The sequence below is a fragment of the Theropithecus gelada genome, chromosome 17 (assembly GCF_003255815.1).
Source record: "Theropithecus gelada isolate Dixy chromosome 17, Tgel_1.0, whole genome shotgun sequence".
NCBI lineage: Eukaryota > Metazoa > Chordata > Mammalia > Primates > Cercopithecidae > Theropithecus > Theropithecus gelada.
The window spans coordinates 68,243,437-68,261,234 of NC_037685.1; the positions used below are offsets into that span (position 1 = coordinate 68,243,437).

Genomic DNA, 17,798 nt, shown 5'->3' on the forward strand with positions numbered 1-17,798 from the left:
GGAATCAAGTCATTTTATTATAAGCATAGACATTATTGACTTTTTTTTTTTTTTTAAACTAAACGAAGAGAGTCAAAATGAAGCAGTGAAGAAGGGACGAAAGCAACTCGTTCCAGGATTTAGGGGAAACACACCAGATTTGCCAAGCATGTGGAACCTTCTAATACCTTCTCAGCCAGGGTCTCAGTCCCTGAATGGGCTGTGGGAGGCATCCACACACAGGTAGATGACTTCCTTAAGTTCTGGGAGCTGGAAAGATCACTTAGCTAAGACTGAGGTAGGCTGGGCATGAGTCACTTATTGGATACGGTTTTTTTTTTTTTTTTGAGACAGAGTTTCGCTCATTTTTGCCCAGGCTGGAGTGCAGTGGCGCGATCTCAGCTCACCGCAACCTCCGCCTCCTGGGTTCAAGCGATTCTCGTGCCTTAGCCTCCCGAGTAGCTGGGATTACAGGCATGTGCCACCATGCCTGGCTAATTTTGTATTTTTAGTAGAGACGGGGTTTCTCCATGTTGGTCAGGCTGGTCTTGAACTGCCGACCTCAGGTGATCCACCCTTCTCGGCCTCCCAAAGTGCTGGGATTACAGGCGTGAGCCACCGCGCCCGGCCTGGATACTGTTTTAAGGTTAACTGAACCTGCCTACGTAGATGGGACCATCTCTTCGTTGGACACGGGCAACTTCCATGAGCTAATGTGTCAGTGCTTTGGTTTCCTGGGATGAGGCAGATGGCCAAAGAGAGAAAGCTCTCCTAAAACTGTGTTCGTGTGTGGAATGCCACAGAAACAATCAAAGAGAATCACAGTGAAACCCTGTTATAGCCAGTGTGAAGGAACAAAGATAAACACCTGGCTTCTCCAAGAGAAGGGGGAAATACAGATATATATATATATATATATATATATGTATAAAATACACATATATATAAAATATACATACACACACACATACAGGGGTGTGAAGGGTTTTAGAAAGGTACTTTCCTATACAGTCATGCACTGTGTAATCACGTTTTTGTTGAGGGATCACATATAAGACAGTGGTCCCTAAGATGATGATACTGTATGTTTAGATCTGTTCACATACATTCAATACCACTGTGGTCAGGATTGCCTACAGTATTCAGTACAGCAGCACGCTGTGCAGGTTAGTTGCCTAGGAACAACACGCTACACCATACAGCCTAAGGGTGTAGCAGGCTATCCCACCTAGGTTTGTGTAAGTACACTCCAGCGTGTTCACACAAGGAAGAAATTACCTACTGATGCATTTCTCAGAATGTATTTCCATCATTAAGTGATATCTATCTGTATTTAAAACCATTTTTCAAAATAACTGCCTGGAATGATTTCCAGCAACTCTTTCACTGGCTGTTGTCAGACCTACATACAAAATACCTTCTATTTACCTGAACTTGAACAAAGTAGCAGCCAAAAACCCCGCCTTAGTTCAGTTTAGTACAGTTCAGTTCAGTTGTTTGAGGCGGGGAGGATGACGTTTAATTTTTACAGCTCATCATTATCAAGGCCGTTGTAAAAACCTTTCAAGACCCCAAGAACTGGTAAAAGATTATGTCAACTTGTCCGAGATACCTCAAAATAAAACTTTTATGGGAGTTTTCTCTCTTTGATTAGCCATCTGCCTCATTTTCAAAATCACACAAAGCTTGCAAGCATAATGAGATCAAATGAAAGTATCTTTTTTCTAGATTTTTCTGGCTAGTTTATCTTCATTCCCTCACACTGGCTATAACAGGGTTTTACTGTGATTCTCTTCGGATTGAGTGTTCCTGTGGCATTCCAGGCAGGAATATGGTTTCATGGGAACCTTCTTTCTTTGACTGGACATCTGCCTCATTCCAGGAAACAAAAATGTGGACCAGTCCCTCAAAACTGAACCTCCCTCTCCTCTCTCTCTCTTTAGGGACAGGTCCCTGTTTGCTGGTACCCCGTCATTCTCCATCAATGGGGCACACGCCCTTCACTCTGAAAATAAACCTCGATGTGGTAAAGACGACCCACCTGGAGTCTCCACCCGGCGGTAGTGGTAAGGGTTAATGCACACCTCTTTCTGCTTGGAGCCAAATGGGAACTCACAGCACTCCAGTGGCTTCAGCTCGTGGTGGGACTGCAGATCCGGCCAGCGCCATACGCGGCAGTAAATCACGTGGGGCAGGCCCTTGCGGTGGGACACCTGCAGCCGCCCGTCCAGGGAGCGGGGAATCGTGACGCACTTGCTGGGCTGCCCCGGGCAACTGAGCGCCCTCTCCAGCTCGTCCATGGCTCCTTTCTTCTTCTTTAATTTCTTCACTAGAGAGTCCACTGCCTTCTCTGCCCACTTTTCCTCTTCATCTCCTTGCTTCCAGCCTAGCAGTCTCTTCACTGCGGGGCTGGTGAAGGAGAAGAGGGAGCTGATGGGGGTGGTGGAGTGCATAAGGGGCCACAGCAGGCTCCGGCGCAGCACGGGAACCGCACAGCCCTTCACGGCAAAGTGGGCGGCGAGTAGCTCTCCAAGGGTGGCATAGGGACCAACCCGCCTGTTCTTCTGGGAGCGGCTAGGACCAATTCAAGTTGGGAAGTGTGTTGACTTTCTCCTAAGCCCTTGCACACGCTGGCCAACTCTGGAAAACACGACAAGAATTCAATTAGTTTAATCAGGGTAACATTCAGAAAAAGTTGAAGTTGGATAGAAAGAGGTGATCCACACCTGCAATCCCAGCTACTCAAGCGGGAGAATCGCTTGAGCCCAGGAGGGTCGAGGCTGCGCCACTGCACTCCAACCTGAGCAACAGAACCAGGCCCCAAAGTTGGACAGAAGGGACGAAACATTCTTCAAATGTTTTAATTTGAAACCTGTTGTCTTTGACTCTGCCCTCTCCTTTATTCCCTATATCCAGGTCTCAGGTCATTCTGCCTTCAAAGTCTTTGGAGTTTGTCCCTTTCTCTCCATTTCCGCTGACACCTGAGGTCTGGCCCACCACACCACTCCTCTGAAGTAGCATCTCCCCTTCTCTCTTTCCATTCTAATCCACTTACTCCCAAACATGGCTCTTAGCACTTTCCCATTTAAGAAATCACAGTGGCTCCTTGGTCTCCCAAGTGTAAACTCCTCTGCCTGGGTTTTTCCAGGGCCCCCATAATCTTCCCTCAACATATGTTCTTTCTTTCTTTCTCATTTTTAGTTTGCACAAGCAATCCATCTTCTTGTAGAAAATAAATACTAATGAAAAGAAAAAAAAAAAAAAAAAAAAAACAGGATCGTGAATAATCTCATCACTCCTGGACAGCCACACTTAACATAGTCTTCCAAACTACTTTTCAGGACAGCGGCTCTCAAAGTGTGCCCCAAGGATCCCTGGGAGTCCCTGAGATCCTTTTAATGGGACTGTGAGGTTCTCTCTTTTCCAATTACTTATTTGTGTGAACTAACTTCTCTTTACACACTTCAACCAAAACATAGCACAACAGAGTATATGGAGAAACAGATAATGACAATCTAGGTGCCATTTATTAAACCAAGTATTAAATAGATTTGCAGTAATATAAAACTCAATAATACTCTTCTCTTAATAATAATACTCAGTAATACTTCTCAGTAATACTCAGTAACACTCTTCTCAATAACTTTTATGAAAACAATGTTTTAAATAAAAATATTTTATGTTAATATGGAATAGTTTTTAATGAATCACTAAATATTTTTAAATTTCTTAGTTTTAATTTTTAAAACGGTAAAAATTAATAGATCCAGCCCACAGAGGCAAGAGTTCTTTGTTCTCGATGATTTTTAAAAGTGAAAATTTTTAAGACCCAAATGCCTGACAACTGCTTTTCTAGAAATTATACACTATCACAGACACAAATACATACGCAAGAAAGCACAGCTGTCACGTTTGTTATCTGGTATAAAATCAGCTGAATTCTTCTTTGCCCTCTCATCCACAGGAGATGTTCTTTCCCAGTTATTCAGCAGTCTCATTTAAATGTCCTGAGGTAGAACTATATTTCCTCTTCTGTAAAACAGTTGGCTTAAACAAAACCTCCTCCTCCTTCCAGATTTTAGAAACCAGCCGCCTCATTAATGTTTAAAATGGCTGGCTGGTAACATTTTGGAGCAAGCTGACTCAAGTATTTTGGGCTATTGGAATCAATGTAGCTCACAGTCTCCAACAATTGTTTGTTTAATATGCATTAAATATAATCTTCTCCTTTGCTTCCCTGGAGGGCAAGCTGTACCTTTCTGAGTCCAATTCTACAAACTTCTTTTGAACATAGGTGCCTTAGAACCCCCTGCTAGAGTGATCATTATCGGGCACCTCAGGTGAGGAGGATGGCACTATGGTCCCACAAAAACGGATGAGATTTAATGAGTATAAAGCAATAGTCACATCACTTTATTCCTCATCTGGCATTGTACAGAGATAAACTATGACAAAAGGGAGAGTTGAGAGCTCCATAGCTGCCCTTGTTCGCTTGGCAGTTTGACTTAACACTCAAGTTTTATTTGGAAAGGTTGCTTTTGTGGCTTAACAATCATGAATTTATATAGTTCAGTCACTGTGTTCAAGTTCTGTTTACTTAATCTAGTCAGGCTGCCTTAAAGCAATGGCTGAAGAGGGTTAGGAGCTTTAAGGAGAAGTCTCATGATAGAATAACCTGAACCCCAAAACAGTTGTGAATTCTGCTTAGTTTTACATGGGATTCATTGTCAGTAAGTTGTGGCATAGATCTTTAAGCTGAGGTCAGTCGTAGAGAAAAGCTTTTTATAAAACCACTCAGCAGAGTTAAACCAAATACACCTTTCAGAAACTTTTGCTCCATGAAACAAGAAACGGTTCCCTAAACCAGGTTTTGTTTGGTTCATCTTTTTAAACTGTGGGTGCCTATTTACCAATGGCATGTGAACTCAATTGATTGGAACAAAACCGCTTTTGTACAAACAATAAAACAAAATAGACTTTATTGCAGAGCAGCTGACAAAAATACTAAGTATAATAATAATCATTTCATTAAGAATTTTCATTCAGAAGTATGTGCTCTGTGTGTGTGTGTGTGTGTGTGTGTGGCAGGGGGCAGGTGTGTGTGGCGGGGGGCGGGTGTATGTGTCCAGGGTCACAGTGGAAAATTTACTTAAGTTGGGTTACAATAAAAAAAGTTTGAAAAGCACTGCTCCTAAACCATACATTTTTCTTGGAACTGTCTGTCTGAGGTTTACCTTGACGAGTGACCTTCAGTGGCCACCATACTTTCTCATACCTTGGAGAACTGCCATCTAGTCACGAATCTAGGGTCTGAAACACCTCGGCTCTCTGCAGACCGATCTCACTGACACATTCCAAATCATTACAGTGGTCTCACGACAGTTCCAAAACTATGATTTTACTGCTGCAAGATACCGCTCCTGTCCCATTAAACGCAGGCCCTTGCATTGAGGGAGGCCCCGAAGAGTTAAATTTAGGACTTCAAGAATGATAAACACCCAATTCATAACAGCGGCCTCCAGGTAGGCTAGAAATAGAAAATATCAAAAAGATTTTAATGAGGCTGACTGGTGGGTATACAGATGTTCAAAATATTATTTTCTATGCTTGTTTGTATGCTTGGCATATTTTTAATAGAAAAATTAAGTGTAAAAAATGATTCATGCCAGGTGCGGTGGCTTACAGCCTGGGTCCCAGCTACTCAGGAGGCTGAGGTGGGAGGATCACTTGCGCCCAGGGGTTTGACTCTGCAGTGAGCTATGACTGCACCACTACACTCTGGTCTGGATGGCAGAGACCCCGTCCCCTTGTCTAGGTTGTTTCTATTTGTCCAGGCAGTGCACTCTAGGGTTCATAAAGGTTATTCATTCTCATTCCTATAATGTTTTAGCCACTAGTAGAACAAAGGGCCTCCCTGTTTGTCTCCAGGTGGTCATCACCCTGACATTAACAGTGCAAGTTTGTTCAGTTGTGTCAACCTGGCTCCGAATAGCTTTCCATTGTCAGAGAACTGAAATGCCCACAGACTCTAAGCCCTAACCTACTGTCATCTCCTGATAACTCCATGGCCCAGGTTCACCATAACAATGAAAACAGAGCACCCTCAGAGCGTTCAGTGAAAAAACACCTGGCTGCAAAAACAGAAGAAAGGGTGATTAATATTTCTCTCAGTTACTACATTTCTAAAAAGTGCAAAGAAGAATGAAACAAACAATAAGTGAGCAAAACCTGAGGGGGCGGGAAGTCTGGAAAATTCCTGAGAGGATAACTGGGCTGCACTTAAAAGGATTTAAATCACAGTTAAAAAAAATAATAATAAACTGGTCGGGCACGGTGGCTCTCGCCTGTAATCCCAGCACTTTGGGAGGCATTGGGCAGATTCCTTGAGCTCAGGAATTTGAGATGAGCCTGGGCAACATGATGAAACACCATCTCTACAAAAAATACAAAAGTTAGTTGGGCGTGGTGGCGCGCACAGGTAGTCCCAGCTACTTGAGAGGCGGAGGACAGGAGGATCGCTTGAGCCTGTGAATCGGAAGTTGCAGTGAGTCATGATTGTGCCACTGGACTCCAGCCTGGGCAACACAGGGAGACCCTGTCTCGAAAAATAATAAAAATAATAAAAAATAAAAATATAAACTGTGGTGGATTAGGATAATTTTCTAAGATTTTTTGGTGTGGTATAGTCTCACTTTTGTAAGAAAATCGTGTATCCCTGTCACAGATCAACTGTGTGCTCTTAGGCAAGTCATGTTGTCTCTCTGGATCCCACCCCCTCCTCATCTGCAGATCAAGACAAGGCTCAGTCTCCAGGGAAGGGTCTGCCTGGGAGATGGGTCCATGACTCCGCAGCTGTTGGCTGGATGTGCCACATGGGATCTCAACACTTGCTCAGCTGCTTTGATGCTACTGGGACTACCCGTAGCAGTCGGAGCGTGACCTTCACGCATGACACTTCATAGCACAGAGCAGGGCAAAACAACAGCTCTGACACGGCTATCAAACTGACCCTGTTAATAACAAGTGTCATCTACCGACACGAACCAAGTCCCACTTTGCTCTCCAGCTACTTGTTTCATTTTAGTAGTATTTGAATTACTGCAAAGGAATAAGAGTAAAAACACATACTGGGCATTCCTGTGTTTGAAACCATTGGTCAGTGCGTGATTAGCGTTCATAACCCCAGATCCCCCACAAAGCCTCCTGCTGGTCCTTAGAGCTTTCCGTCTTTGGGCAGAGAGAAAAAAACACCATTACTGTCCTTTCTCTGGAAAGGACACACTTCACACACTCGCAGCACAAAAACAGTACTTTTTTCTTTTTCTGGCATCGAGTTTTACAATAAACCCCAACTGAGTAAGAAAACAACTTCTCATTTTCAAGTCTTTTAAATAAACAAGCCCACTTAAAAGAAAAGCAGTGCTGACCACATGCATACACCATGATTTAAGTGCACATAATTCCACAGTAAAAAACAATTTACCCGGCTGGGTAACAGTTCAGGAGACATAAGCTTTTTTATTTTAAGTTGACGGTTTTAAATCCAGCTCCCATTAGCAGTTACTGAAGATTATTTCCACTCAGTTGATCTCCTTGGAAGGTTCAGTTGGTGATTTTAATCCTGAAGAAAACACAATTTTAAAAATACCGTTTAAGATGGAGCATTCCTAAGCCCTGGGCACATGGAATCTTTGAGCAATCCTTCACGGGCACTACTTTTGGGTCAATGTGGCCAAGGCCTCCATCACCTACCAGGCTGCACAATGCGGTCAGCCCAGGGGGTCAGGGAGCACGTGTTTGTTCTGCGAGGGCCTAGTCCAGAAACAATCACCACGATAAAACATCATGATTTCCTTATTTGTTTTTGTCTTTTACTTTTTCAAGCTTATCAATTTTGACCCTCTAATCCATGACCAGCATTAAGTATACCTTGGTATCTATAAAACAGTTTACTAACCAATTTAGAAAGTGAACACTTTTGCTGAAGGAACATTTAACCCCCTCCAAGAAACACTGTTATCTAGACTATTTCTGCAGCACTTTTTGTACACTGGTAATTAATACAGCCATAATAAATGCTTATTTTACTCTACAATAATTTCTTTATACTTTACACACAAGTATAAAACTATGTCCAAAAGGACTTCTATCTAGAAAACAGTTGGCTGTTATTATCACCACTGGCACACACATATCATGTCTTATTACTGTACAACTTGAGACGGAACTGGGCTTAAAACACACACACACACACACACGCGCGCGTATATTTAATTCAAATTTGTCCTCCCTTACACTAGCCTGGCATTCCCATATGTCCCAAATGAGTAGCAATCACAAGTTGTATTATAAGATATAAATAATCACTTTATGCATATGCCAGTTCAGTATCATGCGGTTGGATACATAGAGAAATGGTATCATGGTATCACGATTTCATCTTCTGGAAAGCGACTTTTCTAGCTGTATTCTGAGGTTTCCTAAATATCCATGAAGGGTCAGTTCTAGTTCTCTGGGTGGAATACCTTCGGCCCACAGCACCAAAGAAGACAACAGAAACTCAGCTGTTTGTAATGGGAGTTCTATCCAGGAGGCCGTAGAGATTCCAAGCCATCTGTGGACATTTGAATTGCTCATTTTGGGTGATTGTACAAATACTGGGTTTCTCTAAGGCAAAAGTCCATAGGTATTCTTCTTTAAATTCTCAAAAGAGCCTGTGACCCCGAAAGGTTAAAAAAACAACAACACTGAATTAGAAAAAAGGGGAAAAAGAGAAAGTAAGAGTGAGAAGGGAATAAGTTAAAGGGACTGTAGAGAGTAGCTGACTATTCTCACTATGCGGGTGCTGGGAAGAGCCTAGAAGGACTACAGTGCATGGAGATCATGAGAAGGTAGAGGGGAGACAGGAAGATGGCCAACATATATTGACTATCTTCATGATAAGTGCCTTAAGTACATTTACTCGCTGAATCACTGTCACAGCTGCATGTGCTTATTAACCCCACGTGACATGTGAGGAAACCAAGGGTACACAGAGATTAAGTACCTTGTCCAAGGTCACACCACCAGTAAGCCAGGATTCAGACCCCTGCAGTCTGGCTCCAGACACCCTAAGCCACTGCACCATAATCCCGCTCCCAAAGGACATGGGAGGAAAGCAACATGGGTGCATCCCCTGACAAGCCGAGACGGACAGCAAAAGACCCCCTGAACCCAAGGCTGGGCCTGAGCTGTACTGAAATGCAGCAGGATGGGAGATGGAGCCTGAACAGTGGAAATTGAGAGAGAAGTCCTCCAAGATCTCCTCAATCTCCAAAACGTTGTGGCTCTAAAGGGGCATGAAACACCAACAGAGAAGTTGGCTCTGTCTCCTAAAGGAAAGGACAAACCTGAGCTGAGCTGCATGTCAGCCTCCATTCATTCACATATCTCAGCAAATGGCCCTGATATGAATGCCTATCACGTGCCAGGCCCTGCCCAGTGGGGAGCAAAGCAGACATGGCCCTTGTCCATACACGGCTTAGAAACTGTCTGGATACGAAACATGTAAATATTAACAAGTCATGAAGTCTTATGCAGGAACAAACATGACTGTGGGTCCAAGGACCTGCTTGGACTTCCTGGTGAAGACCCCCTGAGGAGGTGACAATGAGATCAAGAGGACAAGAAAGTGCAGCCACTCTAGGGGCTGTAGAGTGAGACCTCCAGAGAAAAATGCCAAGAGGTGGCACAGGGGTGGAGAGAATTCCATGCATTTGGGTAACTGGAGGAAAAACTGTGGCCAAGAAAGAGTGGGCAAGGGTGTGAGTGGCTGGAAGTGAGGCAAGAGGGCAAGACACGAGTGTCCTGCTGGAGCTGGAAAGCAGCATATGGAAAATGGGTTTTATCTAAAGTGCAAAGGGAAGCCTTTGAATGGGTTTTCTTTTCTTTTCTTTTTTTTTGGAGAGAGGAGGTCTATGCTGGTCTTGAACTCCTGGATTCAAATGATCCTCCTGCCTCAGACTCTCAAAGAGCTGGGATTATAGGCATAAGCCACCATGTCCAGTCTGAATGGGTTTGAAAAACAAAGAAGTTCAATGATCTGACTTGATCTTTTTTCTTTTTTTTTTTATTTTTTGAGATGGAGTCTTCCTCTGTCTCCCAGGCTGGAGTGCAGTGGCACGATCTCGGCTCACTGCAACTTCCACCTCCCAGGTTCAAGTGATTCTCCTGCCTCAGTGTCCTGAGTAGCTGGGATTACAGGTGCACACCACCACACCCGGCTAATTTTCATATTTTTAGTAGAGATGGGGTTTTGTCATGTTGGCTAGGCTGGTCTCAAACTCCTGACCTCAGGTGGTCGGCCCGCCTTGGCCTCCCAAAGTGCTGGGATTACAGGTGTGAGTCACTGCGCTTGGTTGACTTGATCATTTTTAAGTGATCATCCTAGTTGCTTATATGGAGAATAGATCAGATGGGGGAGCAAGTAGAAGACAATGTAGAAGGACAGGTGAGAGACTGGGAGACCCTGCAGAGGAGGTAGTTACTGGGAAGGTGAGGTCAGTGCGGTGTTTTTTGTTTAAAGATGAGGCTTCTAGAGAGAATCTTATTCATTTTACGGATTATCCATAAAAAGGAGAGATGCATGTGGCAAAAGATACAAATGGGACAACAGAAGGGAAGAGCAGACACAGGCAGGTTTGTCTATCTGGTCACAGGATGATGAGGGTGGTTCCCTCTGAAAACTCCAAGGTTGCAGAGAAGTTAGTGAGACAGGCAGGAGGAGAGGGGACAGATTTGAGTAGCAAGGCAAAGGTGGGAGGCAGCCACAGTGTGGGAAAGCAGAAGTGTGTTCTGCACAGAAAACAAAAGACAAACTCCAACAGGGGCCCATCAGCCAGGGCTGACAACAAAGCCACTGCAAGGGTCCCACTCTGAGGAGTTTCAGAAAAAGGAGCTCTACTCTCAGAATAAATGAGCACTGCTGTTTCAGGGTGTTCAGCCTGAAACCAGAGTTGGTTACGGATATGACTTGGCTCTGTGTCCCCATCTAAATCTCATCTTGAATTGTAGTCCCCACTTGTCGAGGGAGGGATCTGGTGGGAGGTGACTGGATTATGGGGGCAGATTCCCCTCTTGCCGTTCTTGTGATAATGAGAGAGTTCTCGTGAGATCTGGTTGTTTGGTAAGTGTCTGGCGCTTCCCCCTTCTCTCTCTTTCCCTCCTGCCGCCATGTAACATGTGCCTTGCTTCCCCTTCACCTTCTGCCATGATTGTAAGTTTCCTGAGGCTCCCAGCCATGTGAAACTGGAAGTCAATTAAACCTCTTTTGTTTATAAAGTACCCAGTCTCAGGCTGTTTCTTTATGGCAATGTGAGAATGGACTAATACAGTTTACCGCTGGGCTCTTTTCACCTTTGTGATAGAGAAGGTGACCAGAGCTGGATAAAGAGGCAGAAGAGCCAGGCAAGTATTTGGGCACTTATGTATAACAGATGCAAAAATATCACTGCAATCAACTCCCAAATCATACACTGATCACGTTATGATGAAAGTAGGTGGTGCTCTCAAGTGGGAAAAAACAACATTCCTAAATATGTTTTGTGATATGCATGACACTCAGCACCTGGAAGTGAGGAAGTGGGGAGACATTCTGAAATGGGAAAACAGAGTGTTTGTGTGCTTTACTAAAGGATGTGATTAACTTGATCGGCTTTTGAACGCTTTTAATATAATAGCTTAGAGAGGAAGGGAAAACACTTCCATGTGCCAGAGAGGATGCACATGAAACTGACCACATTCATTGCCTTTGGAAAGGGAATGTGGCCAGAGGAGAAGAAGGTTGGAAGACATTTCAGTTTGCATTTTATATCAACTGAAAAATGCCTCCCAAGTCAGAAAAATCACAATAGAAAATTGAGAACAGGACTGCAGAAAAGTGGGAAATAGGCTGCCCACTGTTTTTCCAAACACTGATTCTGCTTCAGGAGAAAAATCATAATTGAATTTCTTCCTGAATAAACGTTTTATTAGCAAAGACTCATTTTTTCCCACCCTTCCTCAAAACGCTTTGAAGCAGTATGATACGATTAGTGTCTCTGGGGTGTCCACACATTTTGGTCCAGCTCTTGTCAAGACCACAGGAACACTGGATTTCCTGTATCCATGCAGAAAGTTGTGTGCTATTTACTTTAAAATGTGGTCCCATGTTTCTTTCATGCTCAAGGTAAGTCTTGCACTTTCCAGTTAGACAGCAGGTAGTGACCACCTTACTAACAGGGACAATCCATTCATCACGAGTTCCTACTTGTCCTAAAACTTTAATTAAATCGCCAGAACAGAGCAGACAAATGAGAAAACAAAAGCAAAATGGGCCTTTAACTCATAGTAGAACCCAAATATGGCTACAAGAAAGAAGCCCATGTTACTAAAAGACAATTCTTAATATACGTCTCACTCTAACAGGCTTTTTTATTTTTATTAGAGTGCTTTGATTGAAATGTTATGTATACACAAAATTATATCATTACTGACAATGAAATCATTTCTTCCTTCCCTACTCTATTTGTAACTCTTAATGTGTTTATAAAACATCCCACATTCTCAAGGAGAACAGAATCAAGGCCAACTATTTTAGCATGAATGATTTATCAATTACAAAATGTAGATCCTTAGAAATCTATTTTTATTGAATTGTTTATCATCTGGTAAATAATGAGCACCCTTAAAAAGAACCAAACCTCTCATACTTTGGCAACCTCGAAAAGAATACACCAGATCTTATGCAACATCATATGGTGTCCTTACTCCAGCAATTCTGACCCATGAAAATCTGAGTTTATCAAAAATATAAACTTAGGAAAGATTATTTGTCTTATGAAATGAGTCATACTACATGTAAAAATATGATTCGATTTACAAAAATCTGATTCACAGACAGCTCTTTCAGGAATAAATATCCTTTTATTCAATAAACATTTACACCAAGTTCTTGCTGCATACCTGCTAATTTTACTTCGAAAGGCATATCTAATTTTTTTTCTTTTTTGTTTTCTAAAGGCATATTTAATTTTTGGTCAGAAAAAAATCTATAACCTTTAGTAAAATTAAGAGATCTCATTTACATTTCTACTTCCAAAATATAATTCTAACTTTTAAAATGTATTGTGCTTATCTTTTCATCTACACTGTTAAGCAAACTGTAAAACAAATCAAATTAGTTTTGAGGACACTTTACTTTATAAGTCTTTGCCCATCAAAACACCAAGCGTCCTTAAAACTTTAAGAATTATACAACTGTTCCAGCTTTTTGGCAAACAATACAGCAAATAATATTTTACTGATGTAGTCAATGAACCAGTTTTTTTCAATGTTCCCAGCATGTCCTTCAGAAAACAGATAAATTGTATTTTTCTAAATATCGGAAGATACCCAGGTGGAAAAGCTTAGCTTAAATTTGGAAGAGATATTTCTCTTTGTTTAAAGTAGGTGTTTAAAATTGGTTTTGTAGGTAACTAGACACATTCAACTTTCTTATCATTGTTGTAAAGTCACCTCAAGAGAGTTTGGATGCCCTTTTTAAACTCTGATGACTGTTTAGGAACCAGAGAAATGAGCTCCCCTCCAACCACACATGCATGCACCCGTGCCCTCTCTCCCTCCCCTTCTCAATCCCCACTCTCTCCTCTCCCCACCCCTATGACCCCTGTCTCTCTCTCAAAATCAATGCTGTTCAGCTAAAACAGGAGGAGTGTGAGCTGGTGGCAGAGCAGCAACAGTGCATCACAGACACACCACACAGAATACATAGTATGCTCTTCAAAACGTTCCCTATTTTTCATTCAGAATCTCTCACATGGTAACTCACAAGTCACTTTTATGGAGCTTATCAGAAAATGTATTAACTTCACCCCAGCCTGTAGTTCATGGTAGGAGACCCAACAAATGATCTTTCACTTTTCCTCCTTCCCGCTTTGGTCCTCTGAGAAATACAAAGCCTAAGAAGAATGAATGGCCATTTTGCCTAGTCCTACTAAAAACAAGTTACTATCTTTCTTTGTGCTTAGGAGTAGAGAGTATCTCTAAAAAGCCCTTTAAAACCTCCTTGGGGAAGCCATCCTAACATACTTCTCAACACTTTCATTCATTCTTTGATTCAGTCAACAAGTATTTATTGAGACTCTACCCACGCACTGGGTGCTGTGCCACGAGCTATACTTCCAGATTCAAAATCTCCATTGCCTAAGGAATAAGAACTCTAAGTCAGGACATGATGCCATTAGCCTGCTTCAAATATTCAGAGTCTTAAAAATGTAATAAAAGATTGGGGAGGTGCTATTTCTGGCCTTAGTAAATGGTTTACTAGGTGAGGGGGGGAGACATATTGCTTTGTTTTATTTTGTTTTTATTTTAAACGTAGGTGGCAATAGAGTGATTTCATTGTAGAGAGTCTAAAACTTTTCTGGGCCAGGCCAGAAGGAATGTATTTTCTTCATTACACCCAGCCTGGTAAGCCCCAGAATCTGTAACTGGCACCCACAGGACAGCTTCCCTGTTCCCTAGGTCAGAGCTGGATGGACCCTAGGGCATAAGCTTGGGCTAATCCAACTTGCTACAATTTTCTCCAGGTGGAAGTCTGAAAATGTAGTTATGGTGTAACTGAGGAAATGACAACAATTAGAACCGTAATCCTGCTGCACTATCATTTATCTGCTCCTTCCATCTGGCATCTGTTAAATACTACAGTCCCACCACACAAACAAGCACTTCTTTAGATCTGCAGTTTGGATTCTTAAGGTTGGGAAAGAATTTCAGAAATTAAAAACAAAACAAAACCAAAAACTGAATCTGTCCTGGAGTAAGGGTGAGCTCATCCATCGTAATGAGCTCTGTACCTTCTCAAGCCAGAAAAACACACAGTAAATGACAGAGTACAAGACCATGTTGAAATATTTTTGTCAATGACGATGGTAGTATTGTTGAAATATACATAAAATGGTATTAATGGGTGACTAGGCTTCATTCTACCACTGACTTGAAAACTTAAAACTGGCGCCACTCAGGTCAAATGTAAGGAAAGAACCTTAAAAAGTCATGAGGGATACCCATGAATAATGAAGTTGGTCATCATGCACAGCAAAAATTCTTCCTATGTCAGTTTAGTCACTGAATGTAGATGAACAAGTAGATTTTTATGTGCTAAGGAGTCATGAAACACAGCAAAAACCAAGACAGGATACACCAGCCTACCAAAGCACCACCCTAGCAAGTGCAAAGAAAGTATCAGGAAAGACATTCTCAACCTTAAAAATTATGGCAAAGCCCACAAACTAACTACACTAAGTTCTTCCTGTGTCACTTCAGATATTAAAAACCACATTTTGACAAAATCAACCAAAACTTTCCACTAAACCACCTGCTTGTATAAATTTAACCATCCTTTGTGCTTTAAAGTTGACATCACCAACTGTCCATAAACATTCCAGTCTTCTGAGTGAAATGGGTCAGACTACGTCAGGAACGATGGAGCTGTTTTCTCAGTACGTTTAAGTTTTACTAAGCAGATAACTTATCAGTGATGCTTAACTTTAAAATAATCCAGCACAAAGCCACAACTGAGATAGATCAATAGTTGTAACCTTGAGCAGCAAAGCAAAGAGAATAATAAGCAAGAAGTACTTTTAAGAAAAGAAAATGGGAAGACATTCCTATGTAAAATCTCAATCAGAATATAGGACAACTCAGCATTCTCCAGTCTTCTAGAAACACTGGCCCTTTGTTGGGTCAGAAATGTTTAGTTATAAAATTAGAACATAAGTAAAAATCATTAAAATATAGTCATATAATTTACTAACTTAATAGACTTCTTGTAGAAAACTTAAATTTGGTCTGGATTGGCAAGTGTTGATAAGAATGTGAATAATAAGAATTTGTAGAAATATTCAGTTCAAGAACTTTGGAAATAATTTGCCATTATCTTGTAAAGTTGAAATTTGTATAAGACATAGTAACTCCACAACAAAGTATATAACCTAGGCTAGTTTCCAAACCTCAGGTAGAAATGACTAATGAAACCAATTCATTGGATCTCAACCAGCATTTTAAAAAATGGACTAGATTTTATCAGTCATTGTTGATAGTAGGGAAAAATACTATTTCTTGAAGTTTTTGAAGAGATGCATAGAGGTATTTGTGTATACGTCCTATTGGATTATAGTTTTTTAAAAAATTGAAAGCCACTTCGCTAAAGAAGCTATGTACATATTCTGTGAAGGCGGAGTTGAGTAAAAAAATAAATGAATATATATATATATATATATATAAAAAAACCACTATACATACTAGACTACTCATAGCAGCATTATTCAAAACAGCAAAAATCTGGAAATAACCCAAATATCCATTGACTAGAAGATGGATAAATAAATGATGAAATAATCTTACAACTGAATTTCATATAGTAATAAAAACATATCAATGATATCCACAAAGATTAACCTTAGAAATATAACATTTAGTGAAAAACAGCAGAGCCTAGATGACATAGAGTATGAAACCATTCTTATAAAGTTTAAAAACAAATAAAAACTAAATATCCTAGAGATACATATGTGATTAAATTTCATTGTAAAAATCAAGACAATAAAAACAAAATTCAGAAATTAATATTTCTGAGCAGAAGGCAGGGGATTAGCCCAACAGGAAGATGTGGCATTAGTATGTTATACTGTCATATTATATTATATGATATGTTGTATTATTATAATATTCCATCATAACTTCTGTAAGAGTGCTACGTATTCTTTTAAATGTATCAAATATTACAAAATATTTTAATTAATTTAAAACAAAATCCTAGATGATTTTATATAACATGGTCCCTGCTGTTAACAATATTTCTTACCAGATATAAGTTCAACAAAAGTTCAAAGATTAAGAAAAAATAAGAATCTTAATCCATAACTAGAATAGCCTTAGAATAATGAATAAGGTTAAGAACAATATTTATTGGACAACCACTATGGTTTGATATGGTTTGGCTACATCCCCACCCAAATCTCATTTTGAATTGGAACTCCCATAATTCCCACATGTTGTGGGAGGGAGCTGGAGAGATAACTGAATCACGAGGGCAGTTTCCCTCATACTGTTCTCTTGGTAGTGAGTAAGTCTCATGAGATCTGATGGTTTTCTAAGCAGTTTCTTTCACTTGGCTCTCATTCTCTCTTATCTGCCGCCATGTAAGACGTGCCTTTTGCCTTCTGCCATGATTGTGAGGTCTCTTCAGCCATATAGAACTACGAGTGCATTAAGCCTCTTTTTCTTTATAAATTACTCAGTCTCTGGTATGTCTTTATCAGCAGTGTGAGAACAGACTATTACAACAACTCATAAAGTTACAAAACTAACACATGGAACAATTAGTGAGTAGCCCAAGAGTGAAATTATTTGTTATAGACTGAAAACTCTTTCCTGGCTCTGTATCTTCATTCCTGTCTTTCTGCTTCCTGACCTCTTCCTGTCCCCTCTTCTAGGTCCAGTCACCTCCATGGAGTCCTCCTGATCCCCTGCCCGATGCTTTGTACTTCTCATATGTAACTTATCCTATGTGGCATCATGCTGATTGAGGTCCCTGTGGAGAACCCCACCTTCCCTGGAGCCTGTGGTTCCTTTAGCCCCCAAGTGACATCTCACTGAGACATGCAAATGATGCCATGAAAAAGACAGCAGTGAACCAGCCCTTGTAGAAACATCTCACACCCCAAGAACACTACTTGGTCATAATTTATGATAAATTCACTTATGTCACTCTCTCCTTCACTTTCATGGCAAGGAGGGCT

General features: G+C 41.2%; 1 protein-coding gene across 2 annotated transcripts in view; it reads right to left on the reverse strand.

The window, feature by feature from the left end:
• Positions 1-17,798, reverse strand: part of SMAD9 (SMAD family member 9) — a 74,696-nt gene that overhangs the window by 34,236 nt on the left and 22,662 nt on the right. For both annotated transcript variants that reach the window (XM_025364809.1, XM_025364808.1), the window contains exon 2: positions 2,021-2,619. In XM_025364809.1, the coding sequence (XP_025220594.1) occupies positions 2,021-2,432 (412 nt within the window). In that variant the 5' untranslated portion in view covers positions 2,433-2,619. The remainder of the gene's footprint in view (positions 1-2,020; positions 2,620-17,798) is intronic.